Source organism: Astyanax mexicanus, chromosome 20 (genome assembly GCF_023375975.1).
Source record: "Astyanax mexicanus isolate ESR-SI-001 chromosome 20, AstMex3_surface, whole genome shotgun sequence".
NCBI classification, from domain to species: Eukaryota; Metazoa; Chordata; class Actinopteri; order Characiformes; family Acestrorhamphidae; genus Astyanax; species Astyanax mexicanus.
The window spans coordinates 11,601,201-11,619,725 of NC_064427.1; the positions used below are offsets into that span (position 1 = coordinate 11,601,201).

At 41.1% G+C, this 18,525-nt stretch overlaps 1 protein-coding gene across 2 annotated transcripts in view; it reads right to left on the reverse strand.

Annotated features, from left to right (window-relative positions):
• Positions 1-390: 390 nt before the first annotated feature.
• Positions 391-18,525, reverse strand: part of trim37 (tripartite motif containing 37) — a 29,693-nt gene continuing 11,558 nt past the window's right edge. For both annotated transcript variants that reach the window (XM_049468531.1, XM_007259436.4), the window contains exons 13-25: positions 18,191-18,267; positions 17,810-17,989; positions 16,191-16,305; positions 15,790-16,011; positions 15,178-15,314; positions 9,445-9,527; positions 9,050-9,223; positions 8,632-8,916; positions 8,151-8,312; positions 6,446-6,632; positions 6,100-6,212; positions 5,539-5,685; positions 391-1,528 (exon numbers count right to left, since the gene is read on the reverse strand). In XM_049468531.1, the coding sequence (XP_049324488.1) occupies positions 1,470-1,528; positions 5,539-5,685; positions 6,100-6,212; positions 6,446-6,632; positions 8,151-8,312; positions 8,632-8,916; positions 9,050-9,223; positions 9,445-9,527; positions 15,178-15,314; positions 15,790-16,011; positions 16,191-16,305; positions 17,810-17,989; positions 18,191-18,267 (1,941 nt within the window). In that variant the 3' untranslated portion in view covers positions 391-1,469. The remainder of the gene's footprint in view (positions 1,529-5,538; positions 5,686-6,099; positions 6,213-6,445; positions 6,633-8,150; positions 8,313-8,631; positions 8,917-9,049; positions 9,224-9,444; positions 9,528-15,177; positions 15,315-15,789; positions 16,012-16,190; positions 16,306-17,809; positions 17,990-18,190; positions 18,268-18,525) is intronic.

The window sequence follows — 18,525 nt, forward strand, 5'->3', positions numbered from 1 at the left end:
TAATATCACAGGATATGTTCAAATAAACAGTATCACACTCTAAATGTAGTCTCACATTTACCAGTGTTTTGTAAATCCTGTCCAAACAAGCAAGTTATTAAAAACACATCTGTGGGTGAAGCCTGGAGAAGGAATATTGTCAATATGGTATTTTTCCCCATTTTGCGCAGCCCCAATGATCAGATACTTAGACGTAACTGCAGCTGCTGGAGAAACATCAAATACATTCAGAACATAAATAGCACAACATCTCAGCTGCTGATTTTCCAGCCGAGTGCATTTAAATAAAGGCATCTCCCAGATCACTACAGTCAGACTTGGTGAAGCATGGACAATATCAAAGCTCGCCTGAGGGACACACACACACACACACACACACCTGAGACATGATTTCTATATAAAACATGTTTATTATGACCTTAAATAGACAAACAAATCAAAACGAACATATAAAGAACGGAATGTGAAACTGTAAAAGGCGCCCCCTGCTGGATGAGGCGGATTGATCAAACAGGCTTCTGGTGGTTCTTATGTTAACCCAATGCTAACAATGCTAACGGTGACAGTGAAATTCACTTTTTAATACATTAACTGCTAAGAACTAACTCTCAGTTATTGTTAGCCACATGCCTAGGCTACTTACTGCCCAAAAAGAATATGAAGCATATGAAGGTGCATATCCCACCTTTAATAAATGCTAGCTCATTATTTCAGTCAGAACACGTTCAAATGCCCAGAGAGCCTCAGCAGCACTCAAACACACCACACTTAAAGAGCCAAGTGCCATCACTTCAGAGAGCTTATTACAATAATAAAGTCCTAATGTACACAAAAATAAACCCAAATATAAATATATGTCTAATTACCGGAGCAGCAGCATCTTTCACATTCTTTTATCGATTGTGCCAAAATTACTCTGAAAAATATCTCTGAGGTGCCACTGCTGTAGTTCCCGTTTAATTTTACTCTGAAAGCTCAACATACGGAACAGAAGGTGCCTCTTACTTTTCATAAAAGCCTTCAGCCAGCTAGAGCAGACACAACATGAACACAATACAGACAAGAAAATAAGATAAGTACAAATAATCAAATAAAAAAAACTACCAAACTAAAAAAAAAAAACAAATACAAACAGAAAAAAGCAGTACAGGAGCAATAAAAACATGCCCATCATCATCACCCATGACCACTGTTCCCCACGCCAAACATCTGTAACAATGCAATAAACACGCTGACTCTCATGCACAGAAAACTGCTTACATAACAGAATGTTGGGCCCATTTAAGAATAGCACATCCCTCTTCAAACTGTTAAATTAAGTGAGGAAACAGAGAAGTGTGTTTGTTCTCCTGCTCTAAAATAGGCGTAACACTTCTGCTCTAATGTGTCTGAACGTGGATGAGAGGAAGTGCAGTAACACATCGACACAGACGCGCTCGCATGCACACAGCCGGTCTGCAGTCCGCTCATCACCTCTCCGTAGCCTCTCCAGACACAAAGCTCAGATCATCCGCCATCAGCTGCTCACCTGAAACACAGACACAAGCCCCACAGGAGTTACATACACAGCTATATAGTATTAGTAATAATTATTACAGCCATATGCAGAAACACCAGGGACTAAAGGGATAAAATATGAAATCATCAATGAATAGCCAATATATACTTCCCAACATTCTGTTGGGCAATTTTGGGACTGGAACCCACAAACTAAACTTATTGGAATGTGTACTATATACATTCTAAAATTATAAAAGGGTATATTATATTTAATAACACAAATGGAACCTTTTTGGTACTATATACACAAATATACACTACATATTTTCCACCAATATAAAGAACATTTGGATTAAAAGAAAAAAGAGATTAAAGCAACATCATGTAGCATTTTAACCTTACAATGGAAGCTTCAGAATCACGTGGTACAATCATGTGATGCTACACAGAAACTGTGTAATGCTATGAAACCCAGGTCCTGTTTGTATAAAATCCTGTACTTTACACTATTTTGACTCTACTGCGTCAGTCCACACTCCATATTTATCTCTCAGATTGGCAACAAATGCATGCATACTAGTGTTAATGAGGGAGTGCTTACAGCAAAAATTGCTCTCATGGCAGTGGAGTTAAAGTAAATTACACTCAGCAACTGTAGTTGGAGTCCAAAATAAAAAAGTGCAGTGATGAGGCAAGTACCTGACTCATGTAAACTTTCCCACAGAGAAAAGCAAGCAAAGCTGTGCTGCAAAGTGATGCAGGCACAGTCTTCTTTGAGCACCAAACCAGAATGATATTTAAAATAATTTTCAGTTAATTATCCAGTGTAACAGGGTGTTTGTTTTGAAACCATTTGTGCGTAATGGAACTTAATGAAGCACTAGGAGATAATTGTGACAGCTTCAGTTCAAGCATCTATTAAATACCAACAAGATAAAACCCCTAGTGTTATTACATACTGTTATTACTATTTCTCAATGCAAAAAAACTAAAACAGAGAGGTCACTTTTTAAAGGAGCTAACCATTAAGCAATCAGGATGTCACATGGAGTGTCATGATCAAAGAACCAAAACTCATTATATTTTCTGTACTTGCTAAAAAGATTTTTAGAGAACATCATCAGATATAAAGGAAATATAAAGCTACGGTTATGCACTGCCACATCTTCAGCAAGGTGTTTGAAAGGTGGAGACGGCTTAGAGCCCAGAAGGACTAAAAGTGGAATGCTGAGCTGGAAAAAGTTCCCATAAACAAGCTGGCACTGAACTTCTGCGTAGGGTAGCTAACCTTTGCTAGTTGATTTATCACAACCACTAGTATGGATGAGCATTTAAAGTAACTGCATTCAAACCCAGTTGTCTGTGTTTAGCTGTGTTATTGAGACGGCGAATATTTGAGCAATGGATAGCAAAAAAAATCCAGACTAGTGCTCCAAAACTTCTACCAATCACAACAGAGGAGCCAAAAATAATACATGATCTTACAGGTTTTTTTATTTTGAACTGTCTTCAATTGTATATTTAAACTCTCAGATGTGAGAGTTTAAATATATCCATATATATTAGGCCATATCTGGCCTGAGCTTTGTCTTGGTGATATGCTCAGCAAATGACTGGTTCCCAGAGCATAACAGCCTCGCTGTGGGCTTTTGCTGTAGCTGCGACTTCTCTTCAGCCCTGATGAATGTTATACCCTGACTTACGTCTGGCTAATGTCCACGCTGCTGGATCCAAGTGCAGATGGTTTCAGCTGCTACATTCAGGACCTGGTCATGGTGAAATCTATACCACCTCTCTCCCAGGGCTTTTGGGCAGCAGCTTAAGATGTGCTCCACAGATCCTCTTGTAGGGCATAGTGGACATGCTGGTGTTTCTGCCAGCCCCCAAAAATGCAAGTTGGATGGATTTGGAAGGACATCTTACACTGACTGTATCAGAAACTGTATCAGAAAAGTCTTGCCGGTTTTGACCGAGCCGATGCCTGGTCCCAGTTGATTCAAGCCCCCTGCTGACGCATGGTCACTATTCTGCTATAGAGTTCCTGCTCCACCTCTGATTCAGGGTTATGTGGCTAGCAAAATCTTGAGGAAAAAAATTTGCACTTTATGATACTTTGTACGGCTCTACATTCGGCCCTGGAGCTGCACCGGTCCGTGCAGCCCTGACTGTTTCCCTTCCTTCTGCCAGAGTGGACTATTTGATGTAAAATTGGACGGAGTGTGGTTGGTTCAATTAGCTCTCTGCAGGGCCCAAGATATTCCTTCTGATACCAGTCACTGTATGTGTCACTGAGGTGTCGGTTGATGACCTCTTCTGGGCACTTGAGAGTTCCATTCCACTTCTGTACTAGCAGCTCTTTGGTAAATCCAAATGGATTTGCTATAAAGGCAGTGCGCTTGCGAGCCCTCTCTCTGCCTCTCCTCCTATGGCACTCTGCACGACGTAAACCGATAAGCTTCTTTCTAAGGATGTCCCAGAGCTCTGACAGGGTGGGCTCCTCTTCCTCACTCGCCTTCTTATAGCGCTTCTTCAGGGTTTTTTCTGAGCTAAGTGATCTTGTACTCTTAGCTGCGAACTTGGCCTTTGGTTACTTGATGCCGAATCGCTCAGCAATGATGCTGATGATGAAGGTGCACATTGTTTGAAGCTGCTGTTAGTTTTCCCCCTTCGATGATGCGTCCAGGGCCACACTGACATCTTCATCTAACTGGCGCCACTCAGTCTACTTGTGTGCAGCGGGCCACAAAACCCAGCATTGTTCGGATTGTTTGCTAGGTGAGAGATGCTGAACTGTAGGTTCTGGACACTGTGGGGTGACTCCAGGACTGGCTCCTACTCCGTCCCTCCGGGGACAGTGCTTGGCTTGCACTTTCAGCAGCCCATCTTATGCCAGGTTCACACTAGAAAACTTTTTGAGTGGTCAGACATTGTGCTGTTCACACTACACGACTGGTTGTGCTGTAATCATATGCTGTAATCAGCAACACGGGGTCACAAATTTCTTATCATGGGATATCTCCGACTCACCTTGCTGCTCTCCAGAAACACGTTTTGTCACGGGAACACACCAGAACTAAACAAACCAGAACTAGGGATGCCATGCCAGAGAATCTCTATAGAGGAGAATACACACTCGCAATGGGTCCAACATGAACGAGTTCATATGAAGTAACTGAGCAAAATCAGAATTTATAAATGTCTGATCAGTTATATACTAAAATATGTGCTTATGTCCTCAACACAGAAATATATTAAATGTTTTAGTACTGCAGACATAATTTTTTATCATTCTGAACTCTGCCTGTATCTCCAGGATCAGCTCGCCAAGTAGCAGTAGCAGTAATGCTAGTGCTTTACAGTGTAAAACCTTTAGATACACTAAAATATACAGGCACGCTTTCTTCAGAACAAGTAGTTCATAATTATTTTTTATTTAAAGTTTTTAACTTTCAGCTCCGTATTCATAGAGGACTCACTCATGGGCTCCCTCTAGAGTGTAACAGTATTTTACTGATATAAGAGGGGATGTGTTAGGGTGATCAGAGTCTCCATAAACAGCTATGGTGTGTTTTGAACCCGTGGTTCTCTATCTGTGATCCCATTGGCTGTATGTAGCTGCTGTCCCTGAGTTCTAGTCGCCGACTGAGTCAAATATTAAACATGTTGAATATTTGCCGGGCATCTGCGACTCGTCAGCGTTCAGTCAGCAACGGCTCGCCGAGCATCTTTCAGTAGTTAACACTATGCGACAGCGTAAGCGCCGAGTGATCCCTGATTTGCCTCCTGAGTTTTTGTGAGCGATCATCGAAAAACTGTTAGCGACTGAAAAACTGTCCCAAAATCATGTAATGTGAATCAGGCATTAGTCTGATGGATCTTCAGACAACTCTCGTAGTCAGTAATCCGTCCAGGATGCTTGTGAAAACCATTAAATTCCAAAATTGCTGCTGTAATTCCATATTGTGCACTATATTAAGTCATTCCAAATCTAATAAGTGGTGCTACAGCATGCAAAATGTGCAGCCATGTGTGTTTTACCTGAACAGGTAAGTGCGTCATATTGGCGTTCTCCAGCCTGCACAGCCACGGCCTCGTCCTCATTCTCACACTCTGTCTCACACTCAGCCTCACTGTCACTGCTCATTCCTGCCAACAGGTGAGGAGACTGCTTCTGACACAAGAGTCCTGATGCACACACACCACACAAACCACACACACCAAAGTTAGTGAATAATCTGTTACAGCCTAGCTGCTATCTAGCAGGTATAAATAATTATTATAAAAGCACCATGTCTTTGAATCTCATTCTGAGCATCATCATTCCAGAGAACACAGTTCCACTTTTCCACAGCTCAATGCTGGGGTATTTTATATGCTTTAGCCAATGCCATGTATTAGAAATGGTGCCAATAGGTGCATGATTATCTGCTTATCAGAGTCTCATTCATTAAAATGGGTGTCCAAAAACATTTGGTCATGTACTGTACGTAATTGAATTCAATGGTAATCAGATGCTTAGCAAAAAGATAAGATAACAGTAGTATTTAAAATCTCTTGGCCGCTGTTTGCAGAGTTGATGTGTGGGAGGTGGAGCTTCACCTTCATCAGGTCGGGAGGTAGCAGGCGGCTCAGTGAGCGTGAGCAGCGTTTGGCGCATTTCACCGGGTCCTTCAGGTTCGCAGTCTAAAGATCCGTCTGTCAGCAGCCCCACTCTGAGAGACAGAAAAAGAAAGAGTGAGCCACAGGAAAGTGAACCATGTTTACATTTAAAATGGTCTAATCAGGTTCACAGCACTTTGAACACAAATGTCACAAAGATATTTAAGAAAGACTTGTAAAAAGATGTAGAGGGAGAATTATTTATTATTTTACAGAATAACAAGACCTGTTCTCATTTTATTCAGACAACCTTCATTTACAAGCAAAGAAGATAATTAAACGTTACCCCAATGTGGGTGTTCTGCGCTGCTTGGCTCCTGTTGAAGGACCCCCGTTCAGAACAGGAAGGCTAAATGTTTCGGACGCTCCATAAAGAGACTCGTCAGGTTTGGTGCTGGAGTGTTTTTCAGAAGAACAAGAGGTGCTGGGTAGTGATGAAGGGGATCCATGAAGACTGAGGGACTTCACTGAATCTAAAACACAGGAGAAAAGTTACTGAACCACAGTTTAGGGCTGGGCTGTATACCACAATGCATCTTATTAAAAATAAAATAAATATTAACATATATACACAAACTAAAATACTAAATATTATTATGCATAATCTATATTAAGAATAACTATACACTACAGCTTTCTACAGAGTCTGACCATATAGTCCATTTCAGCTAATGATTAGCACATTTAAAAGGAACTGTTCTTTACTAACCATCAGCTAACAGTCATTAACTATTTACATACAAGTCCTATTTTTCTGCTAAATCACCTCAACAACGAACACTAAATACCCCTCTGATTGGAAGGGGAGGGAATCTCTGGGCACCTTACGTTTAGGTTCGATAACAACTCAGAGGTCTGTGATGTGATTATAAAACTATTATCGGTGCACCTTGGTGCATCTTTGTCTACTATAGAGGACTGCTTGTTTCTCATTGCATGACTACTTGGTACTTTTCTAATAATAATTTATTTCTGATTGTTTCATTTTTTCCCAATTTGGCTATCCAATTGTCCCACCCCTTTGTGCTTCCCCATCACCAGTGGCACCTGCGACCCTAGGAGGATGCGGACAAGCACATGCTTCCTCCGACAACCACCTGTTTTTTTTAAGCAGCTGCTGATGAATCATTGCCTGAGCAGCTAGCGGAGGAAAGCACAGCGACACGGTTCCGATACATCCGCTCACAGACACATCGTGCCGCCCGGCACCACCTTTGAGTGTGATGGGGAGAGAGAGCACCATCTACCCGCCCGGAGGTTGCAAGGCCAATTGTGCTCCCTCTAAGTGCCAGCAGCTGATGGCAAAGCTGCATGAGAATAACATGAACCGCTGGAACACTCGGCGCCCCGACTACTCTGTACTTTTAAAGTAAAGTATCTGTAAAGATCCATAATGAATTCTACTATTTAATAGGCTCTTTGAATTTTATAAATATAAATTTATTTACAAAAAAAATGTCAAAAACAGTATGCAACCATTGGTCAACAAAAATAATAAGATATTCCTGATTTCTCTGCCTTTTGTGACTGTTTCGCCCTACTTAATTGTGCAGTACCATTTCATAAAATCTGAGGATAAATTTGCAGCAGTTTAAAATGTAGTTTAATGAGCTCCTGTCAAAAGCAAACATACACTACTCTCTGAACAAAGAACATGCAAAGCAAAAGACAGAAGATCAGACGATCCCTTTTAATGTGGGTGAGACTGCCAACACTGCTACTGTGTCCCAAACTGCACACTAGCATGCTAATTCCTGTGTAAAATATTGCAGGAATAGTAGCAGCCCTTTCTTCAGTGTGTTTACTGCAGCAGTGTGTGATTTGGAACACAGCATATGATGAAAGAGCTGATTTGAGGCCTTGATTACATTTATGTCTGAATTTTAGGCTTTGCATGACCCCAAATAATTTCCAAATGGGAAGAGTTGCCTAAACTAGTGTCAGAGTGTAGAACGGTGTTCTGAAGCGGGGTGCCTGAAGTTTATACTGACTGTCTGCATTGGAGGGTCCATCTCTTGGGCAGAGATTTAAATCCACCGCTGCATCTCCAGCTGCTCTTAGTTCCTTCTCTCCAGGATCACCAGACCTGCGCATGGAAAGGCCTCCTATTGCCCCGCCTACTTCCTGCTTAGGTGAAACAGCCTTCTTCCCACCTGAAATAAACATAATAGAACTTATTTAGCCCAAGAGTGGTTTAAAGAGCCTGTATCCCATTTGTTATGTTTTCTAAAACAGGAGACACATGGCAGGGATGTCATTGCATCATTAACAGTTCTGGTCACTATAACGTGGCTGCACTACTCAGCCCCTAATGGTGTGTTTTTCACCTAAAGGTAGTAAGGTAACGAGGTAGTATGAAAGAACAGGACGGCATTGAACTCTTGAGAATGCAGACAGGCTTTCATGTGTGGTCTGTAGGGTCTAAACCAAGATTAAAACTGGCAAAAAGTGATGCAACGATTTAACTCGTACCATGTCGGCTATGTCGTGATGTTCCGTGGGTTTTAAACAGCAGATCCAGTTCACTGGGTTTTCTCCTGGCTGCGGGCTCTGGTTCAGCTGCTGGTCCATGCTCCAAAGGAGCTACCCGAGGGTCTGCCACACTGCGGGCCTCCAGCTGACCCTTCACATCCGACATTTTACTGCGTACCTCCGCCATTTGAGCCTTGAGCCGCGTCAGCACGCCAGAGTCCGGGACTGACCGCCGCACTGCCTGTGGGCGACGATCACGATCCTTACGGGTTGGAACAGCAGCAGCTAGACATATATAGTGGGTACAAATATCAAAACAACAACAACAGATAATGAAAACCAGAATTAATCAATACAAAAAACAATAGTTACGCTACAGTGACAGGCGAATTTCAGAAGATTGAGTGCAATGCTGTACCTTGGTTGTGAAGCAGTGATGCTGGTGGCCGCGGCTGCATCCCCCACAGTGACTCTACGTGGCTGCGGTCCTTTAGGTCCAGCAGCTGGATTAAGATAACGGGGTCAATTTCCAGCAGACTGGCCGAGGCTCCGGTCCCACGTCTCAAACCACGCACACCTGCATTGGACCCTCCTGTCCACCAGGAAAGACAGTTTAGAGGGATGACATTCAGCATAATTTGGTAACTGACCTATGGCTGCAATAACATGTCTGTAAGTCAATGTTGAGTACAAAAAAAGATTCCAGATATAATGTGGTGTTGAATCCATATTACATCAAATATATATGTGTTTCTACATGTGGTTTATCGCGTGTGTCTAAGCGGGAAATTAATCAAACCGTGCTGGACTCACCTGTGGCTCCCATGATGTCATCTGGCAGCTCTCCCTCCTCCAGATCCAAATTTCCACTATATTCCACATCATTCTCTCCAGACCTGCAAAGAAGCAGACATCTTAATACAGAGTACTTGTGGTTGTGTTCTACATTGTACTGCGGAAATGGGTGTACTGTGGGACAATGTGTAGTTTGTATAAAAGGTTTGGATGACGAGACAGCCCCATCCATCAGGCTGTGAGGATGCTGAACTCTCTTCCTGCTCTACCCCCCATCCCAATCCTGCCCCCAGCACACACTCACTCAGCATCCTGACCCCCCCACTAATAAAGTACTGAAACTCTGCACTACAATGCACAAAGTACTGGTCCCTTCCAAACGGACTTGCACTACACAACACCTGCACTACTGCTATACTTGCACTGTCAATACGCACTTTAATTCCACTTAATTAAACTGTGAACTTTAAGAACTTACGCACCCATCCACTTTACCAGCCTTAAGCTATATACCATATACCCTATTTGCACTACTGTTATATACTACTTATACCGTCATTCCATCTCAATCACCATCAATATTGCACTTTTGTCTTACGTATGTTTATTGTGTCTTGTTGTATTGTACATATAGTGTCTCCCACTCTTTTATATTATATATCTATTTTTTTTTTACTTATATTTATATATCTATTTCTCCCCCACACTACTGCACCTTGTTTTTGTCTCATGTATGTCTATTTGTGTCCCTGCTGTATTGTACACATAGTGTCTCCCATTCTCTTTTATTATATCTATTATCTGTACTTGCTGTAAAATTGGGAAGGAGAGTAACGTAATTTCAATTCTCTGTATGTCCTGTACATATGCAGTATTGACAATAAAACTACTTGACTTGACTTGACTGTTTGTATAATGTGTAGGGGTGTAACGGTACGCATATTATTTATTAACTGTCACAGTACAGGGTCACGGTTTGGTTCGCGCCAACGTGCGCAGATTAGACGGTACAGACAGTCTATAGGAGACATGTGGAACCAATGAACGTAACCCGGAAAGTGTAGCCTGCCCGGAGAAGTTTACAGTAGCTCTGATTGCTTGTGTGCTCCAGCCTGCACTGTTTACAGAGACCGCACGCAGAAACGCAGATTAATCGCTTGTACTCTTTCTCTCTTTTGTTCACTCACTCTCTCTCACGCCGTCTGTATCTCTCTCTCTCTCTTTCACTCACTCTCTCTCACTCTCGCTCATGATATTATTTTACAGCACAAAATAATCTAGTCTGCCACACCTAAACCACTCTACACTATTTCAGCATTAAAAAAAATTAATAATCAATCTAATGCTGATATTTCTTAAAAAGAACTCAAAACACTGACATGCATCCAGTAATATGCTTAGGATATTTGTAGTTTAAGCAGTTAAAGTGATGGTGATTTTGTTTTTAATAAAGTGCCACAATCAGGCTCACTGTTTGTTTATTCCAACAAGATCCAAAAGATGGATCCTCTAATGACGACAGAAAGAGAGAACCCTGGTTTTAGTATTTAATAAAAGAGCTTGAGCCCCGTACCAACATTCCATCCCCCCCCCCCCCCAAAAAAAAACATGGTTATAATGAAGATTTATTGTTATTGAAGTTAACAATTCATTGCTATCCAGTGGGTGGGCTTTAAACACAAAATAAAATGAATCACAGTCTGCCATCAATCTTTACTATGCAAATTATTCATAAAATACCTTGATATACCGATATGTTCTTACACCCCTAGTAATTATTAGTGTGTATAATATAATATAATATATAATGAGAAACACCATGCTAACACTGTGCTGCTACCAACCTGATTTTGATAAATTTGATAAATCACCAGCAGCCTTGTTTATGTGGTTTCTGACTGGTGCTCTAATCAGACTGGAACAGGTCTGTGAGATTTAGAAATGTGGAGGACTAGAGTGCTGCAATCTGTGATGAGCAAGACTGAGGGCTAGGGATGGCAGTCCCCCGCTGTGCGGGAGGGGGCTGTTTGTGTGTGCGTGTGTGTGTGTGTGTGTGTGTTTGTGTGATGACTCAGTCCTCTCCAGCGGTTCTCCTCCCTGCACTCAGAATGTAGCTGTATTAATAGATGCTTAAAAGCACCAACTCTTCAGCACTAACCAAAAAAAAACAAAAAAAACAACACCTGCCCAGAGGGACAGAAGCCCCTCTCTCTCTGACTCTCTCTTTTCCTCCCTCTCTATTTTTCAGTACTTGTACACAAACAACAATTCAAATCCCATAAGCACTTTTAGTTGCAGCACTAACATGGGTCCTCTAAAGTTTTACTTTCAGTCCATATAAGAAGCTACAACAGGAGCAGTTTTACTACAGAAAATAAACAGTTTAGAGTGCCTGTTTCCACAAACTTTAATATTTGATGCCACATATAAATACAATACAATCAAAATGATACAATATACTGCAATATTATTAGCCTCACCCCTATATATAATGATGAGACTCATGAGGAGATCACTGGAAATGTTTTGATGAACATTTTGATGTTGTGAATTTCATTGTATTTAATATAATAATAGTGTTTTACTAAAAAGTATTGCTAAGTAATGTGTATACACACACACACACACACACATACATATATATATATATATATATATATATATATATATATATAGCTCTGGAAAAATGTCATTTAGAGCATGTATTTGAGGTAAATGAAAAATGGCTGAAGAGAACAAGTTCATATTCATAAAGTTCTAAGAGTACAGAAACTGATTTTTGGTGGAATAACCCTGTTTTTTAAATCACAGTTTTCATACATGGCATGTTCTCCTCCACCAGTCTTACACACTGCTTTAGGATAACTTTATGCCATTACTGGTGCCAAAATTCAAGAAGTAAGCTTGATTTGATTGTTGTGATCATCCATCTTTCTCTTGATCATATTCCAGAGGTTTTCAATTTGGTAAAATAAAAGAAAATCATAATTTCTAAGTGGTCTCTTACTTTTTCCAGAAAGCTCATTGGATAATTTCTAAATGGATGATTATGCTTTAGCTGACAACAAGTTTTTTAACCCTAACTAATGCAATAAGAAGCTTCTCAATTGTTAAACAGCAACGTATACAGACATTTAGGTTGTTTTAGGTTTGTTTTAGAAGGTTCAGATTATTGGCATGCATCTAATAAAACATATAAGGAGATTGCTTAAACAACTAAAATTGGATTAAGAACTGTCCAAAACATTATTAAAGTAAAGTAAATAATTTTCAAAGTAAAAGGAATGTGGTCGAAAATAAATCTTGAATGATAATTTTCAGAGATCACTCACATGTTTGGTTAAATCAAACCATAGAAAAACAACACTAGAACTTAGTGATAAGTTTAATAGTGATAGTAGAAGAATTTTTCCATGCGCAATGTAAAGGGAACTGGAGGGATTGGGACTAAACAGCTGTGTAGCTTTAAGAGGTTACAGAGGTGAGTATATCGGAGTCTAGCCTGCCTGTTTACCACGTTAAAACAAGCTACGTGTGGCGAACCACTAGCTAATAACACCCTGGCTTACTGGAACACTCAGGGTTCCTCAGTGTAGTGCTGTTGGGTGGCATTCGCTGCTAACCCAGGTGCTAATGCTAATGCTGCTGCATTAGTGGAAAAGAATTACAGTGTTGTTTACATAACTTAGCTTTACAGGGGTCTCACTAAATTAGAAGAAAAACATGGCGACACCTCTGTTCCTTACTAGTGTCGCATGATGTGCCTTACAATCCAGTGCGCCTTATAGTGCGAAAAATACGGTACACACAATATATTTGCATACACACAGGATGTCTACTCCCTGTAGAAAGTATTGCAGAACTCTCCAAAGCAGACAAACATGAAGGTTAAAAACCACCCCAGCACTGGGCTGAGCAGCTCTGCAGCAATACAGCTCCATCAAATACCTGTGGGATGAGTTGGGGTGACAGAACTAATCATCCAACATGATGAGCTCATTCTTATGGCACTGAACGCAATCAACTCATCAACCTTTCAGCAGTGTTTCAACATCTAGTGTTAACTCTCCTCAGAAGACTAGAGGCTGATGCTGTTCATACTCTTGATTTCAGATGCTTGTGAAAGAGCAGGTGTCCACATACTTATGTACAAGTAATGTTTCAGGGTACCTCTCTACCACTGTATGTTTTGCACACACAAAAAAAGTGTAAAAAGGGGCTTTTAATACAGCTAGAATAGATGGGTGGATTGAAGCCTGGACTAAAGCTAGCATTAAGAGCCCGACAGCAAATCAAAACGATGGAAAGAGAGAGGAATCAGAGTGGTGTCAGAGAGCAAGGGAATGTGTGTGGGTGAGAGAATGAGTGTTCATGTGAGCGTGACTGTGTGTGTGTGTGTGTGTGTGTGTAAGGGAGAAGATGAGGACAGGCATGTGTAAGCAGAAGGCAGGAGCTCGAATGATGACTCATTCGTCTCATCTGGTTTGAGCACTCGGTCTGTGTGTGTGTGTGTGTGTGTGTGTGTTGAGCAGGCGTTAGATAGCAGTGGGAATGCTAACATTTCAGGCAGTGACACCTTACTACAGACACTCCAACAATCAACATCTCAAAACCACATCACACACTCTAAAGCTGGCTTTTAGCTTACGACAACATCTAAATATATAAATAAACAAATAACTATTTGATACAGAAGAAAAGCCCTGCTTTTATTACACAGAGGGCATGCTGCCCACTTACACTGACATAGTACTACTGAGTCCATTTTACAAATTCCAACATTACAGGGAAAACCTTTACAGCAGAGGCTATGTCTTAAATCACTTTATGACCCCTACACAGTGCACAATGTAGTTGATGTTGGCTTATACTAGGGGTGTGACTATATTTCTCGTCAAACTTTAACCTGCCTTGCGGGAAAAAACAGTTTAGTGTGGACTCTTTGAGAGGGATCTGGCAACACAGTAGCGATAGTGATAGAGTATGATGGCTGAGCAGTGAGAGCAGCTCTCAGCAGAAGAGGAAAATTCAGGCATTTGCACAGAATATGCTTCTGCTACTTTTAAGTTGTATGTCTGGCTGCATTTTGGCTCCAGTGGAAACAATAAACGGTAACAGAGTGACCAACAAAGTACAAACCATATGTAAATACTGTAAGTAAATCCTACAGGTGACTGTTTCATAGGCAGGTGTACTTATCCCTTCGCTCTGTACTGTATTTAAAAAAAATGTTCTGTCTCTGTTTGAACTTTAAGCATAGTCTTCATATGACTGGTTATGGTTATGCATAGTTAAATTACAAGAGATTTAGGAGAAAAAAAACACAAACCATAGTCTTAATATGACTGGTTGTGGTTGTTTGCACTATATTAGATATAATATATAATATATTTCTATATTAGAAAAGTTTTATTTTTATTTTTTATTTTTATTTCTATTTCTTATAGAATCAATGTGTAAGAGAAACCAGTCTGTTAAGTTTGCGTTATATGATTTTGTCAAATAAAACTCTAGTTTAAGCCATTTTTCATTTTGACGTTTTCTTTAAAACGTTATTTTTAAAGCTCGTCTCGTTCTCGTGAACCCAGTATTGTGTCTCGTCTTGTGATATTAGTGTCTCGTCACACCCCTAGCTTATACACTTTAAAAAAAAGTGCATTCCGAAGCCTGCCGTTCAAACGTAACAATTTTTCTTCTTGCTGCCAAATGAATATATAGTGACTTCTCAGTGTGCATAACAGCGATACTCACATGGTTTCCTCATCAATGTCGTTCTCCTCAGTGTTACTTGTTGCCGTGGAGCTGCCAGATGTGCTGCTACCATCCAGTGGGTTCACGTCTTCATCCCCAGTTAGACAGTCCACCTCCAGATCACCATCAGACAGCTCCTAATGATGCACATGAACAAAAATTCGTACAAATATCTGACAAATTGAATTGTATTAAATTTAAATGATTTATAATAGGGGTCACTGATTCTGACAGCTGGTATCAGAAAATGTGACCCTATGCCATCTCCAAATACAATAGTGCAAAACCAACCAAATCCTCTCAGTAAATATATATTAAGATCACTCTAAATGTAGGCATTGTGTTATATACAGAGGTGGAGCTAAGATCTCTCTTTAATGTTTAATAGGATTTTAACCAGCATTCTGAATACAGTACAGTACAGTACAAATCAGTTATTATGTGATAAAATATATAATCTTTAAATGTGCTCTCACGAGGCTCCAGATCAGTAGTTTAACTCTGAGAAGATAGAGTCCCTTAATTGAGTAAATTCCAATTAAGAACCATATATTAAACAATTCTTTTGGAAAAAATCAGTTATTCTCTTTTGTTCCTTCTGTTAGTACATACATTAGAGTCATCCTGCTGGGTCTTCTCCTCTTCTTCCTCATCATCTTCATCTTTTGCCTCAGCTGCAGATGCCTGGTTTGTCTCTTCTGCCATGCAGTTTTTCCCAGGCCGTGAGTCGCGGCTGGATGGTCCAGCAGATGCGACAGTGGAGGGACAGAGGCGGCGGTCTGGTGGGGAGGAGCTTCGAGACTTCTGCCGACGGAAGAGCTCAATTGCCAGTCTCTAAGAGATACCAAATCGCAGTAGTGTTTAAACTCGGCTCTGATAAAACTGTGTGTACTTCAGGGCTGTAACATTCAGCTATAAAATGGAATAGGCTATCTAGACTTAATATTTAAATATTATATATTGGATTTGACTGTCATTCTGTCTCAGTGTTCTGCAGGGAGTCCTGCACTCACCTCTTTCAGATTGTTGATCTGCTGAATGTAGCTGGACTGGGCCGCCTCCAGCTGGGAGATATACCAGTACTGATCACGACATTTCTGGAAGAAGGTGGGTGATCGCACTTGATACCTTCAGAGCACCAGAAACGACATTAGTTTAGCCTTGTTCCAGAACAGGTTTTAATGTAAAATCAGTCTTGGTCTGGGAAAACAGTCCAGAATGTAATATTAAATATGATTTTTTTTTATTTTTTTTAATAATTTTTTTTATGTCAGATTTTTTCCCCATTTTCTCCCAATTTGGCTATCCAATTGTTCCACCCCTTTTGTGCGTCCCTATCACCAGTGGCACCTGCGACCCTAGGAGGATGCGGACGAGCACATGCCTCCTCCGACATGTGTGAAGTCAGTCACCCCTTTTTTTGAGCTGCTGCTGAAGAATCATTGCCTAAGCGGATAGCGCGCTCGGAGGAAAGCACAGCGGCTAGGCTCCGATACATGAGCTCACAGACGCCTCGTGTCGCCCAGCGCCACCTTTAAACGTGATGGGGAGAGAGGGCCATCTACCCACCCAGAGGGAGCAAGGCCAAATGTGCTCCCTCTGGGTGCCGGCAGCTGATGGCAAAGCTGCATGATAAGGGTTCAAACCTGCGACCTCCCCCTCATGGTGGCAGCGCTTTATACTGCTGGACCACTCGGCGCCCCCATATATTATTTTTTTTTATCTTGTAAAATCATAGATGAAATAAACAAGCATTTTGTAAGTAATTTCACTAATGAGATTGACTAAAATTATGTAACTGAGTAATTAATTACACATTTTTTGAATTACACTGCAACACAACAATAACTGTGCAAAACACTTTTTTGGGGGTATAAATACCAGAGGCACTGGCCAACAGACTGTAGAAATACAAATGATACTTACTGATGCTTAACTGGATTGACTGCAAAGCAGTGTGGGAAATATTAAATGAAAACATTCAACTTTTATATGATATTTTAACATCCTGGCCTCACAAGAGCTCTTGTCTCTCAATACAATTAAATCCTCACAGTAATGCTGCAACATCTAGTAAAAAGTCTTTCCTGGACAGCAGAGACAAATTCTAATACCCTTGATTTTGGAAGAAACAATGAATCAGCAGGTGTCTCAATAATCTCATCTCATTGTCAACCGCTTTATCCGTGAAGGGTCGCGGGGGGGGCTGGAGCCTATCCCAGCAGGCATCGGGCGGAAGGCAGAATACACCCTGGATAGGCCGCCAATCCATCGCAGGGCAGACAGACACACAGACACATTCACTCACACACTCACACCTAAGGGGCAATTTCAATCAAGTTCCAATTAGCCTGAACGTGCCGTCTTTGGACTGTGGGAGGAAACCGGAGAACCCGGAGGAAACCCACGCAGACACGGGGAGAACGTGCAAACTCCACACAGAAAGACCAGGGTCGCCCCAGCCGGGAATCGAACCCAGGCCGTCTTGCTGTGAGGCGGAAGTGCTACCCACTGCGCCACCGTGCCGCCCTGGTGTCTCAATACTTTAGTTATATTGCCTTCTATGTAAAATAAATAAATAAAACACAATTAAATCCTAATAACTCCATTAAAAATCTGAATTATAACACACCTGAGTATGAGTGTGTCTGTCTGCATGTTGAGGTACCCCTCGCTCGCCAGCAAGTCTAGCCTGAAGAAGCGGTTATACCCCCAGCACTCCCCGACCTCAAAGTCAGAAGCAAACTCCCGGATGATATTTTTAGAGGGGTCATTGGAGGCCTGATGTACCATCTCAACCCGATACTCATACCTGGAAAAACAACAGCCAAAACAATTATTTGCCAAAAACTATTTTTGTTTGCTTTTTTAGCTGCAGGAATAAAATAGTGAACAGCACAGTCACAGAAGCCTACATCAAACATTTGAACATGGTGTTAGTTACTAACCTGAATCACACACAACAGCTGCCACTGTAGCTGAAGCAACTATAAAAGAGCTGATGGAGACTTACTTAGACGTCTCTGGGAGTCCAGCTGACAATTCCAGAAAAACAGAGAGGTAATTTCCCCGAACAACTCCATTCCCATCCTAAAGCACAAACAGGCATAAAGGGAACGATGTCAGTCGAAAGGAATATTTCTGCCAGTAAAAATGTAATAAATCATTAAAGAATAATATAACAGAGGGACTCTGCTATATTATGGGATATTGTTGGCACTGATGTACTGCGGTCAATATGCAAGTGTCAATCTGTTAGAGCACAAACCTCTAGTTTATTAAAGCGAATATACTACAGTTGTGTTATTACCTGTAAATCAACATTCTGGAAGGTAAAATGGTTATATC